This window comes from Sabethes cyaneus, chromosome 1, assembly GCF_943734655.1.
Source record: "Sabethes cyaneus chromosome 1, idSabCyanKW18_F2, whole genome shotgun sequence".
Lineage (NCBI taxonomy): Eukaryota > Metazoa > Arthropoda > Insecta > Diptera > Culicidae > Sabethes > Sabethes cyaneus.
Window position 1 is genome coordinate 108,934,257 of NC_071353.1, and position 24,382 is coordinate 108,958,638.

The following is a 24,382-nucleotide window of genomic DNA, read 5'->3' on the forward strand; positions in this document are numbered from 1 at the left end:
CCTGTGATAATATAAGCAACTACAATAAATTTGCTTTATTAACAGTTTTATTATTTGCTATAAATTTGCTTTATTAAGTTTTATTATTGGTTTTATAGCTATCAATAAGTATGATTTGATTCGTATTATCTTTGTTTTGCGTTATACCATCATTCAACCAAAGTTAATGATTAATATCGCAATAAAAGTTGCCAAAAAGAGGGAAGGGAGGGGGGCGGTCGCTAAAAAAGAAAAGGGGGTGATAATGGGACAGGGGGAGGGGTGTTGAAAACGGACGGAGTGGGTCAACATAAAAGGGGAGATCAAAACAAATAAAAAAGCTGGATTTGTCTTTTATTATAGGAATTCTGAGACAGAAAACAGTGATAAAATGGAGTTACAGTTGATCAGAAGCCAGGGGGAACGTCCAAATGAGAGAAAAAATTGGTTACCTGCACTATGGGAATTTCTGAAACGAAAGCAAACGTGAAGGTGACAAGAAGGCAAAAAACAGGTGTCCTCTGATATGAGAGGAAATTCAAATCTTCTAAATATATAAAAGAGATTGTATGTTTGTATGTAGTGTCATTACTCCAGAATATCTGGACGGTTCGTCATTAAACTTGGCACACATTTTCCTTGACATAAGGGGACGTTAACTGGGGTGGAATGGGATGCACGGATACATCATAGTGGTGATTTTTGTTTGCTTTTGATAAATAATTTGTGTTTCATTATTTTTCGACGAAACACAATTTAAAGTACTCACTGAAAATGCATAGCTTGTAAATAAACGACAAAAAGTTATTTTTTTAGACTTCAAAGTTGAATCACCCCTATGGCATGTGATCGGAATTAGGTGCCTTCACGGTGAGTAAATTGGTTAAAGCTTCTTTTGGTCATTTCAACCAACCTTTATGGCCATCCATGTGTAACGTGGCGCTTTGTGTTTGTTTTGACCAATTTAAAACAAATTTCATTGCAAAGAAAATTGTTTTTCTAGGCAAAATAAAATAATTATATGGGGCGAAAGCTAACACAATACGAAGGTAAAATTGAGAGAAAGGTGACTCAAGCGTGAGTCCTTGAATAAAAACAAAACATGAGTCAAAATTTGGCAAAAATAAGACAAAAATTGTAAGAACGAATATGAAAACAGAAAAATTTAGATGCACTAAAATATACTAAAAAGGATATAAGACAAAATTGGGAAAATTAAAAAACAGACAAAATCTAGATAAAGGAGCAACAGATTCGACACTATAACTATATTCGACTAGACAGTGTTAGTCCAAGACCAACTTTAACCAAAAACCACCAAATTTCCAGTATCTATGCAAATGTCAAACATTGGCATTAGAATTCTCTACTAAGTGTATGGTCGCCATGTGATAAGCCTGACGCGCAATCGCCAGGAGAGCGAGTTCGAATATATTTTCAATTAACCTTGAACTGTTTTGGCGAAAAAAAGTGCCGTCACCAGACTTGTTTCTCACCGTACGATTGAAGTGAAGGAACTTTGCCTGCATATTCAAGATGAAGTAACGCTATAAAACATATAGACATGGTTGATGGAAATTGTATAATAAAACAAAAAATAGGATAAGATCAACAAAACATCAGCAAGTTGATCGTTTCAAACCGTCGTTTATTTTGAACAGGACAAAACTTTAGTTCTGTAAATATGTAACAAAACTGTTCTAGCTTTTACCTAAATTTTTTCTTACTTTTGTTTCAGTTACCTGTCAATATTGTCTCAATGAAGTAAAATTTTGAATTCCCCTAAAATATACTAGTTACGGACAACCTTGACTTATTTTTTTCCTTCGAAATTGTCTTAGTAGAACTTGTAAATTAGATAAAGGTGAAGCTTTTTAAATCTATGGAAAAATAGAAAATATTGAGCAGCTGAAAAGAAAATTTTCATTTTTCTGAGTCAGGTAAAAACAAACATAAAAAAACACCTTTCAGTTGTTATTGCTATTGATCATCTACCAATTTATGCGTTTCCCGGTGTACTATAAAATTTCAAGTGTTCCTCTGGGATTGGTCTCACAGCATTATCCGATTATATAAGTACTCATGAGTATAACTGGGTTGCTCGATCTTAAAGCAATTGAAGCCATTTACTTTACTGTCACAGTAACGTTTCGATCCTGCTTTGTAACATCTTCAACGGCTCTTAAATGTTAATTCAGTCCAAAGCTATTTTAAATTAATGTAAAATTAGTTTGATGACATGATACACCACAAAAAATGCAAATAAAATTTTCCGTGCAATCAAAATATACGTATTGGCGTGTGAAATAGATTCACATAGATTCAAGTAGATTAACTGCATGTTTTTGGGTTGATTTAGTAATGGAAACAGAAATTTGAATATTTTTTATAACGTGTCCATTCAATAGACGAAGAAAATTGTTGAAGAAAGTAAGGAATTATAGCTATTTTATCGTACCCCCACGGCGAGACAAATTGTAAAAAGAGAAAGAACGGAATATTAAATATGATCCAGTCTTCTGTGGTTCAAAGACTTCGTAATATCGGTAGGTCACGGATGACTAGGAGGAAAGTTGAGCTCGAATGCGACTATGATTGGTTCCCATTCTCATTATAGCCTCATTGCATTAGAGCTTGGTTCACCTGGTAGATCTTCAGCAGAATTTTAGAATAAGGAACGAACTACGAACCTATTTTTCTCTTTTTCCCCTTCACGACTTCTCTGTTCCGCTTTAGTGATGCTATAAATCACCCGTATTTCAATACTTTCTTTTACCATTTCCTTTGCCTATTGGCAAGCCTGTCGTTTAAAAAATTTAAAAAAAAATTTAAAGTACTTCCTTGACTTTATTTCAAAGCGCCATTGTTTGCTTGTACTATTTACTAGCAAAACATTTCGAATAAGTTTTATTTACATCGCGTATGTTTTTAAACCTGACAATTTGTTTGATTATAATAACGTATCCGGTGAATATTCACTCTACATTTTCTATAATATTTACAAGAAACCCAACCAAGTGCAAATGAAAAATATACTACCAATTCTGCAGTGCAAACCAAAAGCAGAAATACTATTCCAGCTAAAGAGTATATAAATTCCAGAAACATAGGGGAAAAAACTTGATAGACCATTTAAAAAAAACACGCGCGCAAGTACACGCGCGCATACACACAGACACTGCCAGGAGAAATCAAGAGAAGAAAAAAAACCAACAATAATTTTAAGGAGCAAAAACACTACCGCCTTGGAAGCCGCATTGGTGGACCGGCTGATAGGCATGGTTCCCCCGCCTAACCCCGGTCCGGTTCCGTTGGTTCCATTGCTACTGCCGTGGTTATTGTTGTTGTTGGCGTTGTTCTGGAGCAACGTTGGATCTTCCTGATCCTCAAGGAAACCATCATCTTCCGCGGATGATTGTGAATACTCCTGCCGGTTTCGGGTACGTGTGGCGGTCGGGAGGGGAAGACATGATTATTTTTTTTTTCGAACGGTGAGAGAAAAATGCATCGGGTATTGCTTGTTAGTATATGAATTATTAGGGTTAGCTATGCGGCGATATGGATACATTGTAAAATGAAATAACAACACCTTTTCACTGGAATTTGAACTGGTTCTGCGTTGTCGCGTGCGATTATTATTGTGGATGTCGTTGAAACTGATCTCGAAGAATATAGGAAACATGCTTCATCCGTTTGTTTTTCGGATATGACAAATACTGGCTCACACAAAATCACCATCCAAAATGGCAACGTACTACTGTAAAAGCTTACTGCTTACTGCTGGATTAAACAAACTTCCATCGATAATAGAGAGAAGGTTCACTTTGAAAACCGTTATTTCCACTGGAAACACTGACGAACCTCCACCGACTAATCGGAATTCCTTCGCGCCACTATGACAGTACCAAATTATTTCGGTTTGGCCATCGCGATATAACCCAACGAATGATGATACTGCTTAAATTATCGCCGAAGAATGGTAAAATCGAGGTAAAATATGGATTTTTAGCGAGTCGCTAAATAAACAAACTTTCCGGTTTCCATGGTGGAATTCCGGAACTAGGTTTGCTGCAAGAACGGAACGACATAACGCTATTGTTGTACGTAACCCCACCAGGGCCCAGTGGGTTCACACAGATTGTGGTTCAAAATTAATGCTCAATTAAAGTCAACACATTCGGAAGTAACGTAATGTTTTTTGGTCATAAATCAAGTCGATCGCGTCAAGGGACGGATCAGTACATGAATCTCACCATAACCAATACCCAGATTTTAACTTAAGCTGACTGTCATTCGCATACATCACCTAGAAGCTATCGATGCGGATGCAGCCGAAAGCGCAACGAACGTTGCATACCGTTGCAGCTCGGCAAAAGTTCACGGTCAACAATTCGCCGGCGGGTTCAACTGTTGTTGGGGTGCACGTGGAAGATTTTCCGCTATACTGCGGCGCTAGCAGATGCCGCCGTCAGCCATTATGGCAACGGCATTATGCATGCGGAAAATTGGCACCAGCGAGTTTTGATGCCATTTTTCCACACGTTGGCCATGGAACCACTCCGCTGGTGGTTGGAATGTTCAATACAAGTTGCAATGACTTGAGTGCCCGTATTGCTTGACTGTGCGAAAGTGCGACCGCTCGCTCGTCGGAGGAGGTCTTGCGAAATTCAGTGGCCAGTTTTTTCGTGACGACAATGAGAAATGCATTTTGGCAAGTGCTAATTCGTGAGCTTTGCAACGAAAGGCCACACACTCAAGGATGTGTATTGTTTTGCTTTTTTTGTCGTCCCACGGGGTGTAGACTTGAGAGCGCCCGCCCATTTTGTAGGTTGAGAACGGAAACATTTTGATATTGTTCTATTAATTGATTCAACTACTGTTTCGATTATCTCAATTGGGGTCAAGATTTCGTACATACTTTGTGTTTTTTCAACTTTGAAAACAGCTCTTCTGAATACGTATGAAAACCAGAAAACAGTTCTCATTTATATAATGCTATATTGCGGTTTACATTACCAATTTCAATTACAAGGACCGTTTAGTATGCAATAAAACCCGAATTGTTACTTAGGAATTGATGAATAGATACGGATTGTGCTTAGCCAAATGCCTTTACGGACAACTGTATGATTCATGGTCAGAAGCTGAGAACCTGCGGTTGAGTGATCTGTGGTTTCACCAGGATGGTGCGACATGCGCTATATGCAAGCCAACAGTGAATCTTTAGCTCACTAAAAATTCTACGATGTGTTCGTAGAATGCCGAATGCCAAACTCACAGGCTTAATTTCTCGCTGTTTTGTGATTTTCAGCTGAGAGCGTTTACATTCTCCTCTCTCACTCGGAACGGAAGATTTTACCTACTACCAGACTTCTTTTACGACGAAGCGCATAAAATATGGTACTCTTTCATAAATTAGTTTCAAGCATTTGCTAATGCTTATTATTTTTTATTTGAATCAATCAATCAAGTCATGCCATTTTATGAAAGAGTACAATATTTTACGCTTTTCAAATAAAAAATAATTGCTTTCGAAAAGTCAAAACTAGCTCTAATGATACATATTCAGCCAGCGAAATGCTGGCTCATGTTTCAAAAAAGTTAAAACCTGCAAAGAAACGGTGTCAAAGATAGTACCTTTACGAAAACATAAAAAAAAGATCTAGTCATTCCAATGTTTGAAAATGTTGAAAAAAATTTTTGGACGCTGGTGAACCGATAAAATTGCGAATTGACGGAAAAGTTTTACTCAGATTGTAAAGTTGCTGAGATGGCCAATAGCATTTTCATTCCTTTTGAATCAATTTGGGCGGTAAACTTTCGGAATCCAGGTTTAATTCTTCATACAGAAGATACCGGGCCTTATCCTTATGTCTTAAAAATTAGAAGAGCCTCTCCAGCATTTAAATCTGGCTATCTAAAAAGCAAAGCAAAGCAAAGCCTAGGTGCTACATTCCGTTATCGAAACTTGAGCTTCTGTTTTTATACGATAGACCTCGCAACCAGCTGTAGCCAGTACAGGACAATTGCGGGGCCAGTTGCAACGATCCTATTGCCTCTAACAGCCTCTCCCAGCCGAGATTCGAACATACGACGGCTGGCTTATTAGGCCAGCGTCATACCTCGAAGCCAACTGGGAGGCTCATCTGGCTATCTATCTAGCCAAAAACAACAAAAAATGAAAATAAATAAACCGGCTTGTTTTTTTCTGTACTTGCACAACGCGGCTGTATAAATTTCAATATTACTTCCGGAAAAACTGGCGGGAAACTTCAACTGCCATTGATAAAGCTTGCTGATAAGTTAATTTGTGAAAATGACCAAAGGAAAAATCTAGGTGACGACTTACTCGCGGACCGCAATACAGTATTTGATACCACAACCTACCCATTTATACTGCAAGAATTTGAGCAATACGGAGTCACTAATGTTTTGATAAAAAGCTGGAAAATTTGGAAATGAAGCTATGCTACGTTATAAACAGTGTTCATAGTACTTTAATCTCGATTAGCATTGCAGTCCCGCAAGGTAGTAATATAGGTCCTCCACTATTCCGAATAAAATTATCCATTATATTGGAAACAAGAAAGCTTCATGCAATTCTGTCGTCAAAGGATGTGTAAGTAAAGACTTAAGAATATTTTTCAAGCCTTCGAGGAGTACCTTAAATAAACAAGCGACTAACTGTGACTTCCACTAGTGGGATTGGTAACGTAAAAAACCGGTATCTGCAAATGGTGATTAAAAGGATGACACTATGGAAGGATGATGCGGTCTCTCGATGTACGATTTGCTCAAGTTAAAATAGCCAAAAAGTACGGAGGTTTTAATAATAACTCGAAATGTTTGTGATAAATAAACTAATGACGTAAAATCCAGTCTTAAATCAAATTTTAAGTGGAACTTTAACTTTAAATTTTAAGTTTAATTTAATTTCAATTGAAAGCTTAGTTTTAAATTCAATTTCATGTCCCAATCCAAGTCTTATATTATGTGATAATTATAATTTGAAGCTTAATTTGAGTCAAACATCAAGTCCAAATGATTAATGGGTAACAACTGGAAACTTAGTACAGTCAGTCCACAATCATGGGTCACACACAATTGTGGGTCATTTTAGCTTAATCTACCAATTAATGCATAAATATTATACTAATTAATTGATAAAATTATTACTCATAGGTAGCACTAATGATTTGATCAATCATTAGGCGATATTTAAGTGGAAATTAGCAGTTAAAGCTAAAATGACCGACAATTGTGTGTGACCCATGATTGTGGACTGACTGTATCTGGCATGTCCGAACATTCCATTAATCGGCACGAGCTGACTTGCTTACCCGAGAGTTACATCGACTCGGATTGGAGATGGCTGCTGTGCAGGAAATTCAAAGGCCAAATTCCGGAGAAAGGGAGTCTTATTGCAGGCACTTCATTCAAGAACCACATATATTAAAGTGGCGGTAAAAAGGCAAACCATAGAGTCGGTTTCGTAGTGTTGGGAAAGCAAAAGCCACGAGTTACCCGGTGAAGGCCCGTAGATGACCGTATAGATGTGAAGAGAATTAAAGCCAAATGTTTCAACTACAATCTAATCAACGTTTACGCACCGACAAATGATAAATCCGAAAATGCTAAGGAAGAATTTTACGACAGGCTCAAGAGGACCTATGTAGAGTGCCCAAAAGATGACGTAAACATCATTATCGGAGTTGCAAATGCGCCGATCGGGAGTTAGGAATTCTTCTGTCCTGTCATTGGAAGACATAGCCTTCATATGTCGACCAATGATAACGGTCTGAGGCTCATAAATTTCACCGCGGTCAGAGGAATCATACGCTGCCTTGAAGTCCACGATCAGATGATGGGTCTGCAAGTTGTAATCCCGTTTACCCCATCTATAGCACCTACTTTCCATGTTTGAATATTCGGACATACCCCTGCTGGAGGCATCCAAATGGAAACTCCAGCTCTAAGATCGCTCAAGTCTTCGATCGATTAACGGTCGACATTTTTGGGATGTCATCAATGGCGGGCTTTTCAGGGAGCAAATAACGACTCTGACCGCTATTTCGTCGTGTTTAAGATTCGCGCAAGGTTGTCGAACGCGGCGAAAGCTCGCACTGAGAGTACACTGCGTTTCAACATCTAACGGTTGATAGCAGATGGCGTGGTAATGGAATACACCAGAAAGCTTGATCAACAAATCGCCAAACAGTAGTAAAACAAGCAAGAAGCTACAAGTACACTGCGAAGGAACCTCCATGGTTTGGTGCCATTGAAACAACTACGAGAGAGATGGTAGGCACAACGCGTGGAAGACAGCGGAACTTCGAATGCCAGAGAGTGTTGCATGAGAAGAATCAGGTCAGGAGTTGTATACTGACTGCGGCTATAGACGCACCACGCACGTCAGAACAGAGAAAGCTATAGAGACTAGAGCTGCGAAAAAAATAATCGTCCGTCTAAAACACGCGAGTACGAAAAACACGTGTTCGACGGCGCAGAGAAGATTCGCCAGCAACGACATACGGAGATTCTACAAACCGGTGAGGTGCAGGAATTTGGTCATGCCTGTGATGTGCAATGATAGTGCTGGCAACCTGCTTACTGACGAAATCGCGAGAGCAGCCAGGTGGAAGGAGCACTTCCAGATAATGTGGCAAATTTTCATTACGATGAAGGCTCATCACCTGCTCATCAGCGATTTAAATCTTATCAACTGGCAACTCTATCGTATCCTGATTGCTCGCAATGAATCGCCGAACTGGTGAGCAAAATATGAATTGATTACGCTCGAAAATACTTGCTCGGTATCTCTGTCTCACACGCTAATAGTCGAACTGAAAAACCAACATAAGTGTTAGTTTTTTTGATGGTATAATTCAATATCCGATAGCGCTTTTGCCTGTTTTCCAAAATTGATAAATCATCGCTACTCATCGCGATGAGTCAAAATGCGAGGTATTCGTTTTTGATTGGCATCACTAGCGATCAAATCATTGCATGAAAAAGAGTGAGTGGTAATTCGCTTTTCTCTCACACTCATTAAATAATTCTCAGCTAGAAAAGCATTGCCAGAGAATTTGACGTTATGGAATCACCTTTGAGTGTGTTTCGAACCGAATCAGTACTTTTATCGATGAATAGCAACATTGCTTCCAGACACTGCTGAATGGAGAGGTAAACACAGGAAACAGCAAGAACAGCATTTTTTTATCCTGTATGGATTCATCACTGCGAGTAGCCAGTATCGTTGATCTATTGTGATATCGCGCGGGTGTTTGCTGTATAACCCGCACTGTATTTATTTTTGCTATAATCGCTATTGAGTGAGCGATATGCTTATTGAATTTTATGCGTGCTTGTGTGTAGTTGGGTATCTTTCCTTCTATGCGTACTCTACTTTACCCACCTCATTCCACATGACAGCGCTGTCCCCAATTACAGCCATCCTTTGACATCTAATGGCCTGATTCTACTAAGATTCGAACCCACGATCATTCGTTTGTCAAAGCAGACTCGGTAACCTGGCGGCTACAGAGCCCCCCACAAGAACAGGATTAGAATTGTGAGCGATGGCCAAGTTCTGGAGCCACCAACACAGGAGGAGGTTGGGAAGGCAATCAGTGAGCTGATAAACGGTATCAGTACTTGTGGCTTGAACAGCACGTTCTCGTCATTGATTGTTAGCTTCGTGCCTCTGATAAACGGTAAGGCTGCTGGGAAGGAAGGCATCCCGTCGGAATTTCCAAAAGCGGGGAGTGAGCGGCTGAATGAAGCATTTCACCGAATCATTGTCAGAATCTGGGAGGAAGAATAAATGTTGTAGGAAGGGTTCGATTCTTCCGTATCCTGTTCTGTAGATTAGTGGAGTCCTTCGTCGGAGCGTACCAAGTTGGTTTTCAGGAGGGTCACTCCACGACGGATCAGATGTTTACTTTGCAGTTACTAGACAAGTTACGGGAGTACAACTTGCAGACTGCAGTCTCAGCGAAACACAATTCGAACAAGTGGTGTAAAGGACAATTGTAGAGTTAATTATTATCTTCCATATTGTTGATAAAAGCATAGTTTGATCTTTTATATTTACGGCGTTATATGGCTGCTACCCCGTTGGTAGACAAATGAGCGCTCTTTTTGGTACCAACGAGGTAGCAGCCCCATAGCGCCGTAAATACATAAGATAAAACTATACTTTCTTTGGCAATATTATAGATAATAATTATCTCCACAATTGTCTTCTATAGGGGAACAAGGGGTAAGAAGGCCCGGCGGGGTAAAAGGGACCACATCGATTTCGTCAAGAAATCCTTAAATTTTCTACAAATACTCCAGTATGTTTTGTTTATTAGCCTATCTAAACACTTTCGAGACAACCTGTGGCACTCGGCCGTATCCAACGTCAAAACTAGAATCAAAACAAACTTTTCGTTCGGAGTGTCTTCATGCGATATAATTTCAGCAGCAACAAATTTAAGGTTTTTCAGCAAAAAAAGCTAAGTATTTTGACGTTTCTCTTACCACTGATTGAGCAATTCTTGTTCTGCGTGTGGCGGAAAAAGTATATAAAATAGTACGGATTGAGAGATAAAAGCAAAATAATGTAAATTGTTAGCTAGGGGTAAGACGGGCCATTTTTCACGGGGTAAAAGGGCCATACGTCATAGTGCTCATAATTACCTAAAGTTCTTCTGTTTAGTGTCTTAATAGATTTTAAAAATATTGAATGAAAAAACCAACCTTTTTCCTGTTAAATTTGACGAACTATTTTATTATTCTGACAGATACGCATTTCGTTTACGACTTGCAGGCTTCATCAGTGTCTTTTTCGAAATAGAGTACACCTGTAATAAAAATTATCCCTGAATCTGAGATCATCCTGTCTAACACAGAGCCTCCCACGTCAAAAGAAGCCAACAAGTGCCATTCGAATAACACAATCAATGTAAATTTGGATCTAACGGAATCAAAATTCGATGATTCCAATTCACTTAACGTTGCCTTCTTTACCTTCACCTAAAGTTAATGGCATTCGAAGAGTAAACGTCCTGCTGACAAATCAACAAAAATAACGCCAAGAGTAAATAAAAGCCAGTGGAGTAAAATAACATCTACTCTTATTTTCAAAATTGAACTAGTAGTAAAGTTCCTTCTTTTAGCAGGTATCTAAATTAAACTATACCTTCTTTTAGCATGTACCTAAACACCCCTTAAGAACTTGTTCTTACTTAGTTAATAATATTGAAATTGTGTTTAAAACTCAAAGAAACCTTCAAGTCTGCCACAATCCGTCTTACTCCGCCATGGTCCGTCTTACCCCTTTGGTGGTCCTTCTTACCCCGCCTGGTTGTGAACGAGTAATTTTTAGACGTTTCGAAAATTGATGAAAAATCACGGAAAAATAAACTAATTAATTCTTTATATAATTTTTAAAGGTAGATAAACGAATGCTTTTCCATGTGTGGAACAAGAAAATGTGAATTTTCGTACACATTTTATGCTAGCAATTTATTCGCTTAGGGGGGCCGTCTTACCCCGTCTTCCCCTACTACTTTTGCGAATTCTGGATCGTTGAGGCGCAGTAGTCAAATGAGCATCTACTGAGCAAAAAACCCAAAATGAAACCTGCTTATCACCTGTCTGTGGGCTTTAAGGTGGCGTAAGATTCAGTCAAACGAAATGATCTGATTCAGTCAAACGAAATGCTAGTGCATGGTTTTCTCACGAGACCAGTTACGTTGATTCGTACAACGCTGAATGGGTTAAAATCATGCGTCCGAATGGCGGGTGACTTTAATCGCTTTTGTGATACTGAACGGACTGAATCAAGGAGATGCACTCTCCTGCTAACCTGCTACTGAATATTGATTTGGAAGGTGCAATATGAAAAGCAAACGCGGAACTATCATCACGAAATCTCATATGGTTCTTGGTTTTGCGGATGACGTTGATATCAACGGGATCAATTGAAAAGCAGTGGAAGAGACTTTTAGGACTTTTAAAATCAGACCCGAATAAGAAATTATCGAACAGCAGTGTTACCAGGTTGATTGCCCATTTTCCCGCTGCCCAGAGGTTGATTTCCCGCTGAAATCCCGCTGTCTAGAGTCTATTTCCCGCTAGAAATCCCGCTGAACCAAAAGTCATATTATTCCTTCGTTTCTGGTGCAGAATATTCATTTCAGTAAGGCTTGCATTTGAAATCAATGATCTGCTGAAATTGAGAGGTTGCAATTAAATGAACATTATGCAAATTTGCTGCATTCATGTTGACGAAGCTTCAGGAAACAGAAAAAGAAGTATCTTGTTATCCCTCATATAATGACAATTTACTACGACATTTCGCAAGAATAATCTTATCTTTAATCTTATCTTTCCTTAATCTTATAATTAAGGAGTCTAAGAACACATGCGAAAATTTCGAAAAAAGCTTTAGCACAAATTCTCTTTCTGTGTCTAGCTATGATAAAAATAATGCAAAATTTCAGCAAAGCTGGCAAATGGTTATGGTTTTTGGTGACAAAAGAAGATATGTTTCAATCTTTATAAGCAGCCCAAATTCAAAAATATCTGAAAAGCGCATCGGCTCTTTGTTCTCGCTGATATTTTGTTTTAGCAAAAATGTACCGATTTGTCTTTTAGACTTAGGGTTTATCGGCTCATCAGCCGATTTTTTTTGGTTTTGTTATCATACAAATGCTGCGGTATATAGCAAATTATGATGTATATAGATACATAAGTTGTTTGAGTTGTTTTGTTTGCAATTCATGAATCAGTTGGATTTTGCCATTGGCAACGAATTCGTTTGTAGAAAAACTAGGAATACGCAAAACGGATTGGTTTGGTGGTCTTCTTGTTCAGTAAGTTCTAATGAGTATTTGTCAGAACTGATTCCATTCTACTGTGTTACCTGACTCACTGCGAAATGCGTTGTATTCGCGGGATCGTGTTGGTTCGAAAGGTTTCGAAAAATATCGCCCTTGTATCGAAAAGATCGTTAATTTTGATCATTAAAAATAACGTACTTAAACGTTATATTTCATGTGCCAGTAGTACGCAATAATTGTATTGTGAAACTGAATTGTTATTTATGCAACTTTTTACAAATTAAATGCAATAACAAAAGCACAACTTACAAAAAATCGTTTGTTATCGATATTAACTGCATATGCGTTATAAACGAATAAAGCGTATAGTTACGTTTTATTTCAAATACGCATATTCGCAGTGAGTCAGGTAAAACAGTAGGCAAAAACCACGGAGTTTTCTAATCAGCAGGATATACTGAACCATCTGCCAATGCATGAGCAGACATTAGACTGTCAATAAACGAAGTTTTTTGCTGTCAACGTCTCTGTCAGCACTCTTGCCTACCAAATATCGCTAAATCGCGATCCCGCTAAAATCCCGCTGAGTTATTTAAGAAAACCGCTAGATTCCCGCTAGCCGCCGTTTGGTTATTAAGTCCCGCTATCCGGCTTGAAATCCCGCTAAATCTAGCGGGAAAACCGCTGATCTGGCATCGCTGTCGAACAGTATTTTTGCGATAAGTAAACTAATTGCGGCAACTAGATATGCCATCTTGCAGGGCATATTTACATTATTTTATCGAAATTCTCTGATCCTAATATCACAGTGAAAAGGAGGAGTATGTATTTAAGAATAAACTGCGAAAAATAGGATTTGCTCTTTCCGCCATTACTGATTCAAGATAGCATAAACAAAACCTTGGCCTTAACGACTTTCTAAGACTTGACCTTTCTTTATCGGCGGAGTTCGCAGCCAGCTGTTAGAGTACAGGAGAATTACGGGACTAGTGCAACAATTCTACTGACTCTATCTAGCAGCACCGCCTAAGTAGTTTCCTGTTTGTCAATTCATAGGCTTTTAGTGATTAAAATTACAGCAGTCCCCCGAATAACGCGGTTTCGAATAAGAACGTTTCCAATAAGGACGGTCTCGAGTGATTCCATTAACGCGGTCAAACGTTCTTATCGGAGTCTACGTAGCATATGGGAATTGACATAATTGGTTCCAACATGGAATAACTCGTGATCCTGACCGTATAGAAGGTTGTTCAGTACATCAACGGGTTTTCATTGGATTATATTATTGCGGAATTGTCTCACTACGTGGCGCTAACGTATATGTAATACTCTTCTACAGGCTATATCATGCGCTGCTGACTATCTAGAAAGTTGCGGTCTTCGGGAAAGTTGCTCAAATGACTGACACCTTCAAGGTGGTATGCAAAATAGCGCAGAACTCACTCGCGGCGCGTATGTGTAGTATTCTTATATAGGCTGTACCTTGCAATGCTGAACGCTCAATTATACTCTATAGCAATATTTAGGCCGTTGCAAATTATTTTTAAAGTTATTGTCCCCCCGCCCTTTAAAATTGACCTTAAAAATCGGGGGGCAAAATTTTTTTTGTTAAACTTGAGTACATTTTTTTGACGTAGGACTACGTCTTACGGCAAGTTTTGAGATAGGGTGTCATTCCAAAAAATCGAAAAATGCGAGCGTCACGAAAAATGAAAGGTTTTGAGCGCTAATAGCTCAGCGGTTTTCCGATCGATTTTCAATATTCTTACACCAATCGATCGGAAAATCTTCTAAGAATTGACCCAAATGAAGAAAAGTATGGATTCTTGATGTTAAACTATTGAAAAATTGAAAATAATGAACCTATGCTTTACCACAATTCTCGCTTCGTGATTGGTTGGAAGATTCTTTGTGATGATCTAAACCTATACCAATTTGATATCTGTGCTTAAGAAGTAAGCCAAAACAAGTAACCAAGTTTCCTCATTTTAACAAGATTTCTTAACACCGCGGTTAAACCTAGACCATTTTGATGTCCTTGCTTGGGAAGTACGCCAGAAAGAGTGACAAAGCCCCCTCGTGCCAACAGATTTCTCACGAACGTGATTAAACCTCGTCCAATTCGATGTCTGTGTTAGGGAAGTGTGCCAGAAAAAATGACAAGTTCGCTGTCCCAACAGAACGCAAATTCTTTACTGCGAGACGATTAAACCTCGGCGAATTTGATATCTGTGTTGGAAAAATGTGCTACAGCTGTAGTGTTCGGTTATAATACGACTCTGTGAATACGCATGCTTGCCGTTTCATTAGAAGTGCAGTGAAAAGATGTGCTGTTGATAAAATAGGATTGAATTGGTAAAACCCCTTCAACGTGGGAACCATGGGTAATAAAAACAATCTTTAATTTCAGTAAGGTAGCAGGAAAGCAATAGTTTGTGTTCTTGATTTTGTTAAATGGTTTTCAAATGCACAATCTTTTGAGAATTGAACGTATGCAATGTTACTACTTTGATAAATGTTACATACAACGCATGTAGCATGTATATATGTTGCATATAGCATGTATATACATGAAGAATCGAATGATTACAAGCATGAATACATGCTACTATCATTATAAAGAGACTTACGTAGTCCTGCGTCACCTATATATGCGGTCGTGTCTTGTACACAACCCCTCTGATTTTTTGTATAAAATCAATGATCTCTGGGTTTTGCAGCCTAAAGAACTCGAAAAAAGTACGGAGTACTGACGCTTCTAGCACGAAACAAAAGTGGAAGTACAAATAATGTAATTTCCGAAAATCGGCAAAAAAAAATTCATCCGATTTTGACCCTATTTCGGAAGTTTTTTGCAAGAAAAATAATAACGTATACATAAAAAGCAAGAATAGATTCGGCACAGACTAACAGACGTAACACTGAAGCCTCATTCCATCGCCAATAAAAACGATCATTTCAAATGTTCACTTAAACCAAGACTCAAACAACAGTCGGTGCGCGAGAACGCTACTCGCTTGCGCTGGCGCTGTTGTCTATAGCTATAAATCTTTAGCATTGCTAAATTTATAAGGAAGTGTTACGTCTGTTAGTCTGTGGATTCGGGTTTCACGATTAGACTTAAAATTAGAAGTAAACATTCCTGAAAATCTCAATTTTTTTTGCGTGATTAAAAAATCTCTATTTTTTTCGCCTAGTTACTAGTTAAATAACCACTGTCACTTAAACAACCTTTCCGAAGAAAACAATTTCTTGTACATTACCAAAATCATGAGTATTATGGCAAACACAAAATATCACAAATACACTAGCGCCGTCCGTTGAGTCAATTCTGCATTATTTTCCAAACCATGTTGAAGGTAGCAGTCATTTAAGTAACCTTCCCGAAGACCGCAACTTTCTAGATAATCAGCAGCGCAAGATACAGTCTTTACAAAAATATTACATCTACGCTAGCGCCATGTAGTGAGGCAATTCCGAAATACTACAATCCAACGAAAAGCCCTCGATCTGCTGAACAACTTTGTCGAAGACACCAACGTTCTATACGGTCAAGATCACAAGTTATTCCATGTTGGAACCACTTAGGTCAATTCCCATATGCTACGTAGACTCCATTAACACGGTTTCGATTAACGCGGTCCCTATTAGCGTCCTTATTGGGGGAATACTGTACACGATAGCGTATCTTGTTGTTCCTGGTTAATGTAAGAAAAACTTGAGTTTCCTGAACAATTTATCCACTTCAAAAATGCATATCTTAGGAAGCAATTATTGTACTATGGTCCAAAAGGACACAACGTATTTTGCTTTTATTTTACCAATATAGTCTCTTATGAAGTAAGAACTTGAAATTTAATCAAAAGTTAGTCATAGTTTAATATTATGAAACTCCAAAAACTTACTTTGTGTTAGGAGATAGAGGCACGGTCGCTTCGGCAATGTGGAAATGTAAAAACAAGCAACTTCTTTGGAGAAATGGAATTTGTATCTCCATGGAGTGCAAAGAGTGATAAAGCATTTTCTTTGAAAGTTCCTTAAAAATTAGCTAACCATACTTAACTTTTGCTAGTTGCATTTTACAAAAACACATTGTTCTACACAATTATCGAAGCATTTAAAACACATGTTTTTGCAGAAGGCTGCAAGTCTCTTTTTCCAATAAAGTTATCGCATATTAAGCTTTATTTTGCCTTAATTTTACTAGCCTGGGCAAGCGGCACTTATACAGGTTTGTAGTACTGGACCTAACAGTCGCTACTCGCAAAACAGACTCATTTTCTATGGAGCTTCCTATAAAAATAGGACTGTTATGCTAGTAGCGGCAGCTAAGCTTCAAGGTGAAGCACTGATTTCACGTCTCCACTTGCCCCCTTCCATCCTGTAGGTTTGTGAAGTTAAGAAAAAGTAAAGTTTAGATATGTGTTAACTTTGCAAGAAGAGGCTTCAGAGATTTGTGGAGTTCTGTGTGTTTTGAGTGCTTCGATAATTGCCTAGAACAATGTATGCGTGTAAAATGCAACTAACAAAAGTTAAGCACAGATAAACAGATACAACTCTTGGAAGAAAAATCAACAAAAAATATCGTCATACGTATTCTGCATTTAACACCAGCACCATCTATGATCGACATAAAACAGGAGTATCCCTCCGAAATGAAAATAGATGCCTGAAAAAATAAAATTTTGTCTTCTTTTTCTTTTTTCTCAAGCTGTGTTTTGTTTACGAATCTCAAAAGTTATAAAAGTCTTTGCCAAGCTACTACCAACAAAACAAAAAAAAGTTTATTCCAATACGTTGTGTAGTTTCTGAGAAAAAGGTACATAAAGTTTGAGAATCGTGGTTTTCCACGAGCGGCGTTTTATTCAGCCGAAGTTGTTCCACGCCGCACTGGAATGCTTATGTGTATGATCGTTTTTCGGCCATTTCCCGTGGTCGGACCCTTAAAAAGCGCTAGTTTGACGAGTACGGCGACATACCTAGCCAACAATAAATTTGGAATGACTATTACAGCGTGCGAAGGAATGAACAGTGAGAATTATGCCTGTTTGTATGTGAGTTAAGTATGAAAAACTAATTTTTAAGAAGTTTCCATAGAAAATGTTGCATAACTTTGGACCCGATATAGCTAGAAATGTCTACTTATTCTACAACTTTGCCGGAGAAACCATGTCGCTATCTCCTGACATAAAAAAGTTAGTTATAAGCAAACCGTAATTAACTTTTGACAACTTTTCAGATTATAGGGAGTATAAATACGAACAAAAGTTTCAATAATACTTTATTGCTAAAACGAAAGCAAAAGATGCTGGGAATAAAGTTCCACGTTTCGTTCTTTTGAACCAACGTGCATCGTAAAGCAAAAAATTCCTTACATAAATACAAGTAAAGAAGCAGAGTAAAGAAAAAATATGAACTGTTTGGCACTTTTAGGCAAAATAGAAACAGTTTTTATGTTCATATGTTACGATGAATTGATGAGACTAGTTGGTGAAAGTTATCTGTATAGACAGCAGTTTGCCGAGAAGCTTGATGCTCTTGTTGCTTTTTTCAAAAAAGGAAACCATATCCATAGTGATTATTTTGAACGATATTGACGTTGATTACTTTTACATATTCCAAAACAAAAAAATGCAAAATATTTTCAAACATAAAATGAACCCATGGCACGCAATATCCGGGCAGAATGGTCAATGCAAAACTATCTTAAGGTTGCAAAAGACGATTGCAAACATTTGCAAATTCAAACGGTTTCTAAACTAGCTCATCGAACCAAAACGCAAATTTGAGCTTGCCCACTGTTTATCAAGTTCAAAATACTCATTTTTATTGCACCAAACTAGCTCAACCGAACCTGCCGTGCAGTTTCGATCACAGCCTTCATTGCAAATTGGTTTCTAAGGGAACCACCAAAACGTGCACCCCGAATGGATGGTGCCTGGCAGCGCCAACGGTTGTGATGTGAAGGTGAAACACCCACAACCGCCACTGCGAAGGGGAAAAAAATATCTTTCACATATTGTGCACTTTAGAAAAAAATAATAACAACACATAACTAGATGAACTTTGGCCATATACATATATGGTACGTTATTGTTGCCTGTTTATGGTTGATGAACGAATTGAATAAATTGAACGATCCACTTTCAAAGTTTATTTTCTACCGACTCGAGCTGTGCGGCTGTGGGTGCATTGGCAGCCGAAACCGTGTCGCCAACAGCACCTCTAATATCAGGGTTTTGTACGGATTTGCTCAATCCGTTACGCTTGGTAGATTCGTTTGCGAGACATAGTAATGTAATGTAACGTTACGCAGATAAGCATCAAGGTGTATGAATGACTAAAGGGGAAGAAGGAAAGTTATGGTCTGTTTGCCTGTTCGCGAAATTCAGGACCTGACCTGACCCGGTTTCAACTTGTTAGCTCGATATTTTCGTACTCTGCTGAAGACGATGACAACGCGCTCATAACGATGCCCGAGTCCGGAAGGATGAAGCATGTTTCCTTGTTGATCGAACGCAAAAGTAAACTGTTACAAGGTCTGCGCTTTCTGAATGCGCCAAATCACTGCAAGTACTCACCCTAGCAAGGTTGGCAGGTGCCGGGGTAATGTGATCCTTTCTAAGCTGTGGCACTAACGTAGTGTCGCTGTTGGCCGCATCGGTCAGCAGTTCCGGTTTGTTCAGCTCGAGCAGCATATCCAGCTCGACTTCCTTGCCCTTGGTTTCGCCACGCTCGTACCACTCGACGGTGACCGAGCGTGACGCCTCGTGGATCCGGGACACCATGGCGGAATGTACGCGACCTGCAATTGAAATGGACATCGAAAAGGACACTCATTAATTTCGTTACAACGGTTTCAGCTAGAAATAAACTTTTACATTGGGAAATAACTTTTTGACAGCGGCATTTGCTTGACTTTTCATCGTGTTTTTTCGATTTGTTCAATACGGATGATTTAGAACTTCCAACCCCGGCACTCAAATGGCAATGATTGTGCGGTTCTCCCGTTGTTTGAAACAGTTTTTCAACACTTTTGTCCCGATTGCGGGACTTTCCACCGCCAAACAGCGAGGTGAGACGTTTTTTCAACCAAAGCATTTTCACTAGCAACGGCACTATGCACTGGACAACAACGATTTGCAGTTGGATCCGAATAGGTAAATCGACAAATAGGCACCACACAGTGCATTCGGAACTGTCATCGAACTGTCGAGGACTTGAGCACTAAACGGACTGTGCAACGAATAACAATCACCACCGGCCGTCGTCTGGGAAAGTTGAACGATTACACACGGTAACACTTTGCTTGAAAACGGATGAAAAACTGAGTCAATATCACATTTCGCTTCGCCTGGAAAGCCTGCTGCTACTGCGATCCGATTCGGTTGACTTGATTCTCAAACTTGACGGCTGTTGGTTCCCGTCACATTCGTTGTTGTTGTTGTTGTTGTTGTTATAATAGCGTGTTTTTTGCTTCTTCGGTTTGTTATTACTCGCGCGTAGACCTGACAGCGAGTCACACGTTTCTCACAACCTTTCGTTTCTCCCATCGGTGTGGCGCGATATTGATGGGATCGATGGTGGGAGAGACGTACACCAATAGCGGCCACCAATAGACAGATCTGGGGAACTCCGTTGGCAGTGAGGCACCGTCGGTTCGGCAAATCTTGTTGCGTCGCGCTCCGTTACTGGGTTGAGTTTGAGTCTGCACGTGGACGCAGCGGCAGCAGCAGTGCAACAACAACGGCCAAATCGGGGGTGAACCCAAAACACGGAGGCATAAGCAAGAAAGTGATAGCGCGCGAGAGGGGCGGTGATCGCATTTCTAGCTAACGGAACAGTCGGCGCGGTGTAGTGTTGGAGAGGCCAAAACGGATCGATTGAAAACTATTTTAGAAATGTGTGCTTCAATTTTATCCTTCTACTGTAACAGACAATTTGAACATTTTGCGTTGTATGTTTAAAATTGTATTAACTTGCAATACACCATACAATTATACCATCTGATAGAAAATCAGAGAGAAGAACTAGGCCTACAGTGAATTAATTTGACTGTGCACGAAACATTGAAATAAAGCGGAATGCATCTCATTTGTTTTCTAGTTTTTCTGAAATTCCATCCACTTGTACCACTGGCCGGCGATTTGCGAAATAACAAAATTGAAGCATCAACATTTAATGTTAAGCAAATAGAAGCAAAACGGGGTGGGGTACATCAAGATATAATTTGTCTGCTACGAATTAAATGAATTTCAATCTCTTACAACTCTTCTGAAAGAGCAGAAATAGCGCAGAATAAAAGCTCAGGAAATGTTCTCACCCCACCTAGTTAGTAGACTAAGTCAAATGTTTTGTGAACAAGAGAGACACAGAGAGAGAGAGAGAGAGAGAGAGAGAGAGAGAGAGAGAGAGAGAGAAAGAATATGCGTCCTATTAATTGGAACAGTGGGTTCAGTGATATTTCTATTATATTGTCCCAATAGACAGAGAGCGATAAACAAACAATGCAAAAAGCGTACACAATCGTTTTCCAATTCCCTGGGTTACTCAAAAGTTGCTGAGTCTCAATAAGAGAGATCTCAGCAAGCTTACCGGTCTTGCAACAGAACATTGTCCGAGTAAATATCATCTTCGGAATCTCAGTTTCGTACAATATGGTATTTAACCTCGGAACACTTGCTCTGCAATCGTGGAGCACACATAGTACGCAGACTGCAGTATCTCAAAAAGGGGAGATCTGGTTGGCGTCGCCGATCAGGGTAACTAGGTTCATAAACCTAGTCATCCCTGATTGGCACATGTCTCGCTCCAGCTACCAGCCTGTCACTTCCTCAATAAGTGATAGGTAAGCTTGTAGCGTATAGTAAAATAATAAAACGGGGCAAACCATAATAGTTCAAAATAATGGACGCAGTGGTAAGAGCACCCTACAGAGGAGAGAAGAAACGTGCACTGCCCGCATGAAGGTATACTCGACGATGAGAAAGAAGCGTTCTACGCGAGGCTGGAGGCAACGTAGGACAGCTGCTCGCCACGGGACATCAAGATCGTCATCGGGGATATGAACGCCCAGGTCGGTAGGGAAGAAATATATAGACCGGTGGTAGGACCCCATAGCCTGCACACCGACACGAACGATAACGGCCCACGATGTATAAACTTCGCTGCTTCCCGAGGCCTGATGATCCGAAGCACCTTTTTTCCGTGCAAAGATACCCACAAAGCCACCTGGAGATCACTTGACCGTACACGTACAATGATCCAAATTGACCACGTTCTCATAGAAGGCCGATTTTTCTCTAACATCAAGAACGTACGCTCCCGACCGGGTACGGATATTGATTCTGACCATTACCTAGTAGCAGTACATGTGCGCTCAAAGCTGTCCGCCGTATACCGGACACGTCAAAGCCGCCCTCCTCGGCTGAACATCAGGCAGCTAGATAACCCGAAAGCTGACAAGAACCACGCACGAATACTGAATGAGGCACTGCATTCTTCCGAGGAGTTAGGTGCTTCAAACCTCGAAGACGGTTGGGGCAGAATACGCTCGGCCATCGGAGAGGCCGCTACCGCGGCACTAAGTATTGAGCCTCAGGGTACACAAAATGATTGGTTTGATGGGAAATGCCAATAAGCGGTGGAGGGGAAAAAACTGCTTGGAAAAATTATCTAAGTATTGCCACTAGAGAGAACCTGGCCAAATACCGACGAGCTAGGAACCAGTTGACCACGATCCTGCGGAGGAAAAAGCGCCAGAAGAAGGACAGAGATCGTAAAGAATTAGAGCAACTATTCCGAGCTAATGACACGCGCAAGTTTAATGAGAAGGTGAACCAAACTCGGAAGGGCTACACACCGAAACTTGACATGTGTAGGGACGAGGGAGAGAATCTAATCACAAACGAGCGCGAGGTGGTCGACAGATGAACACCTCAATGGCGAAGAAATTAACCTAGGAGCACCCATGGAAGATAGTAATGTCCTAGCACCTGATCTCCAAGAATTCAAACGAGAAATCGGGCTGCTGAAGACCAATAAAGCCGCTGGAAAGGACCGCCTACTGGCAGAGCTTTATAAACATGGCGAAGAAACGCTAGTAAAGCTACCGGAGGAATGGATGGAAGGAGTGGTTTGTCCCATCTACAAAAAGGGTGATCGGCTAGACTGCTGCAACTATCGCGGTGTTACGCTGTTAAACGGCGCCTACAAGATATTCTCCCAGATCCTGTAACGCCGGTTGTCACCGATAGTCCAAGGTTTCGTAGGGAGTTATCAGGCGGGTTTCATGGGGGCTCGCGCAACTACGGACCGAATTTTTACTATCCGACAGATCTTGCAGAAATATCGGGAGTACGACGTGCCCACGCATCACATCTTTATTGATTTCAAAGCAGCATACGATACAGTCTATCGAGACAAGCTATGGCAGATAATGCACGAACACGGTTTTCCGGACAAACTGACACGACTGATCAGAGCTACATTGGATCGAGTGATGTCTTTCATACGCCTCTCTAGGACACTGTCGAGTCCCTTCGAGACGCGGCGAGGGTTGAGACAAGGAGTCGGTTTATCCTGCATGCTGTTCAACATCGCTCTTGAGGGGGTGATCCGACGAGCGGGCATCGAAACGAGAGGCACGATTTGCGACCGCGGACAACAACACTAGTAAGGAGATCCAGCGGCGCATTCAAGCGGGAAATCGGGCCTACTTTGCCCTTTGTAAAACGCTACGATCAAGAAGCATACGTCACCGCACGAAACTAGCAATGTACAACACCCTTATTAGATCCGTAGTTCTTTATGGACTTGAAGCCGTGCGCTCACGGAGGACATACGCGCCCTTGCCGTGTTCGAGTGGAAAGTGTTGCGGACGATATTTGACGGAGTACAAACTGAAAGCGGAGAGTGATGGAGGCGTATGAATCACGAGCTACAGGCTTGGGGAGACTCCCATCGTACATCTAGCGAAAATCAGCAGGCTACAACCAGGGTTGCCACATGCACAGATTATTCTGTGTTTAACAGATATTTGAAAGAAATCACCTGTACAGAATCTGTATGCATAGAATACAGATTTTCGCCAAATTACACAGATTAAACAGATTTTTGAGCTTTTACATGAGAGTGAAAGAGACGGAAATAGTCAGCAAAATGACTCTCTATCTCTTTCACTCTCATTGTTTTGCATTGGACAGATTTTTGCACAGATATTTTTCCTTGTCGTACAGATTGTTAGATTTTTTCAACAAAAAACACAGAATTATATGTGGCATCCCTGGCTACAACCCCACCGGCACCAGGAACAGGGAGGCCCAACGTGCACGATGGCTCGACCAGGTCGAAAGCGATTTGCGACTTCTGAGACGACTAGGAAATTGGCGACGAGTGGCCCAAGACCGAGTTGAATGGAGACGAGTGCTTGAAACAGCACGAGCCACCCCGGCTCTATGCTGAAGAAGACAGGACTCGAATTAACAATCTTGATTTCGCAGATGTGACCTAATTTTGAGGATTCGTATTTAATATGGCATCTCTTGCTCATTGCAACTGCCTTTAGTCATTTT

The 24,382-nt window shown here is 40.1% G+C and overlaps 1 protein-coding gene across 6 annotated transcripts in view; it reads right to left on the reverse strand.

The window, feature by feature from the left end:
- The window catches only part of LOC128733096 (kinesin-like protein Klp10A), a 155,074-nt gene that overhangs the window by 61,918 nt on the left and 68,774 nt on the right, over positions 1-24,382 (reverse strand). For all 6 annotated transcript variants that reach the window (XR_008411861.1, XM_053826708.1, XM_053826705.1 and 3 more), the window contains one exon: positions 19,391-19,614. Coding sequence is in view for 5 of the 6 variants with exons in the window: in XM_053826708.1 (XP_053682683.1) it covers positions 19,391-19,614 (224 nt within the window). In the remaining variant the exon portion in view is untranslated. The remainder of the gene's footprint in view (positions 1-19,390; positions 19,615-24,382) is intronic.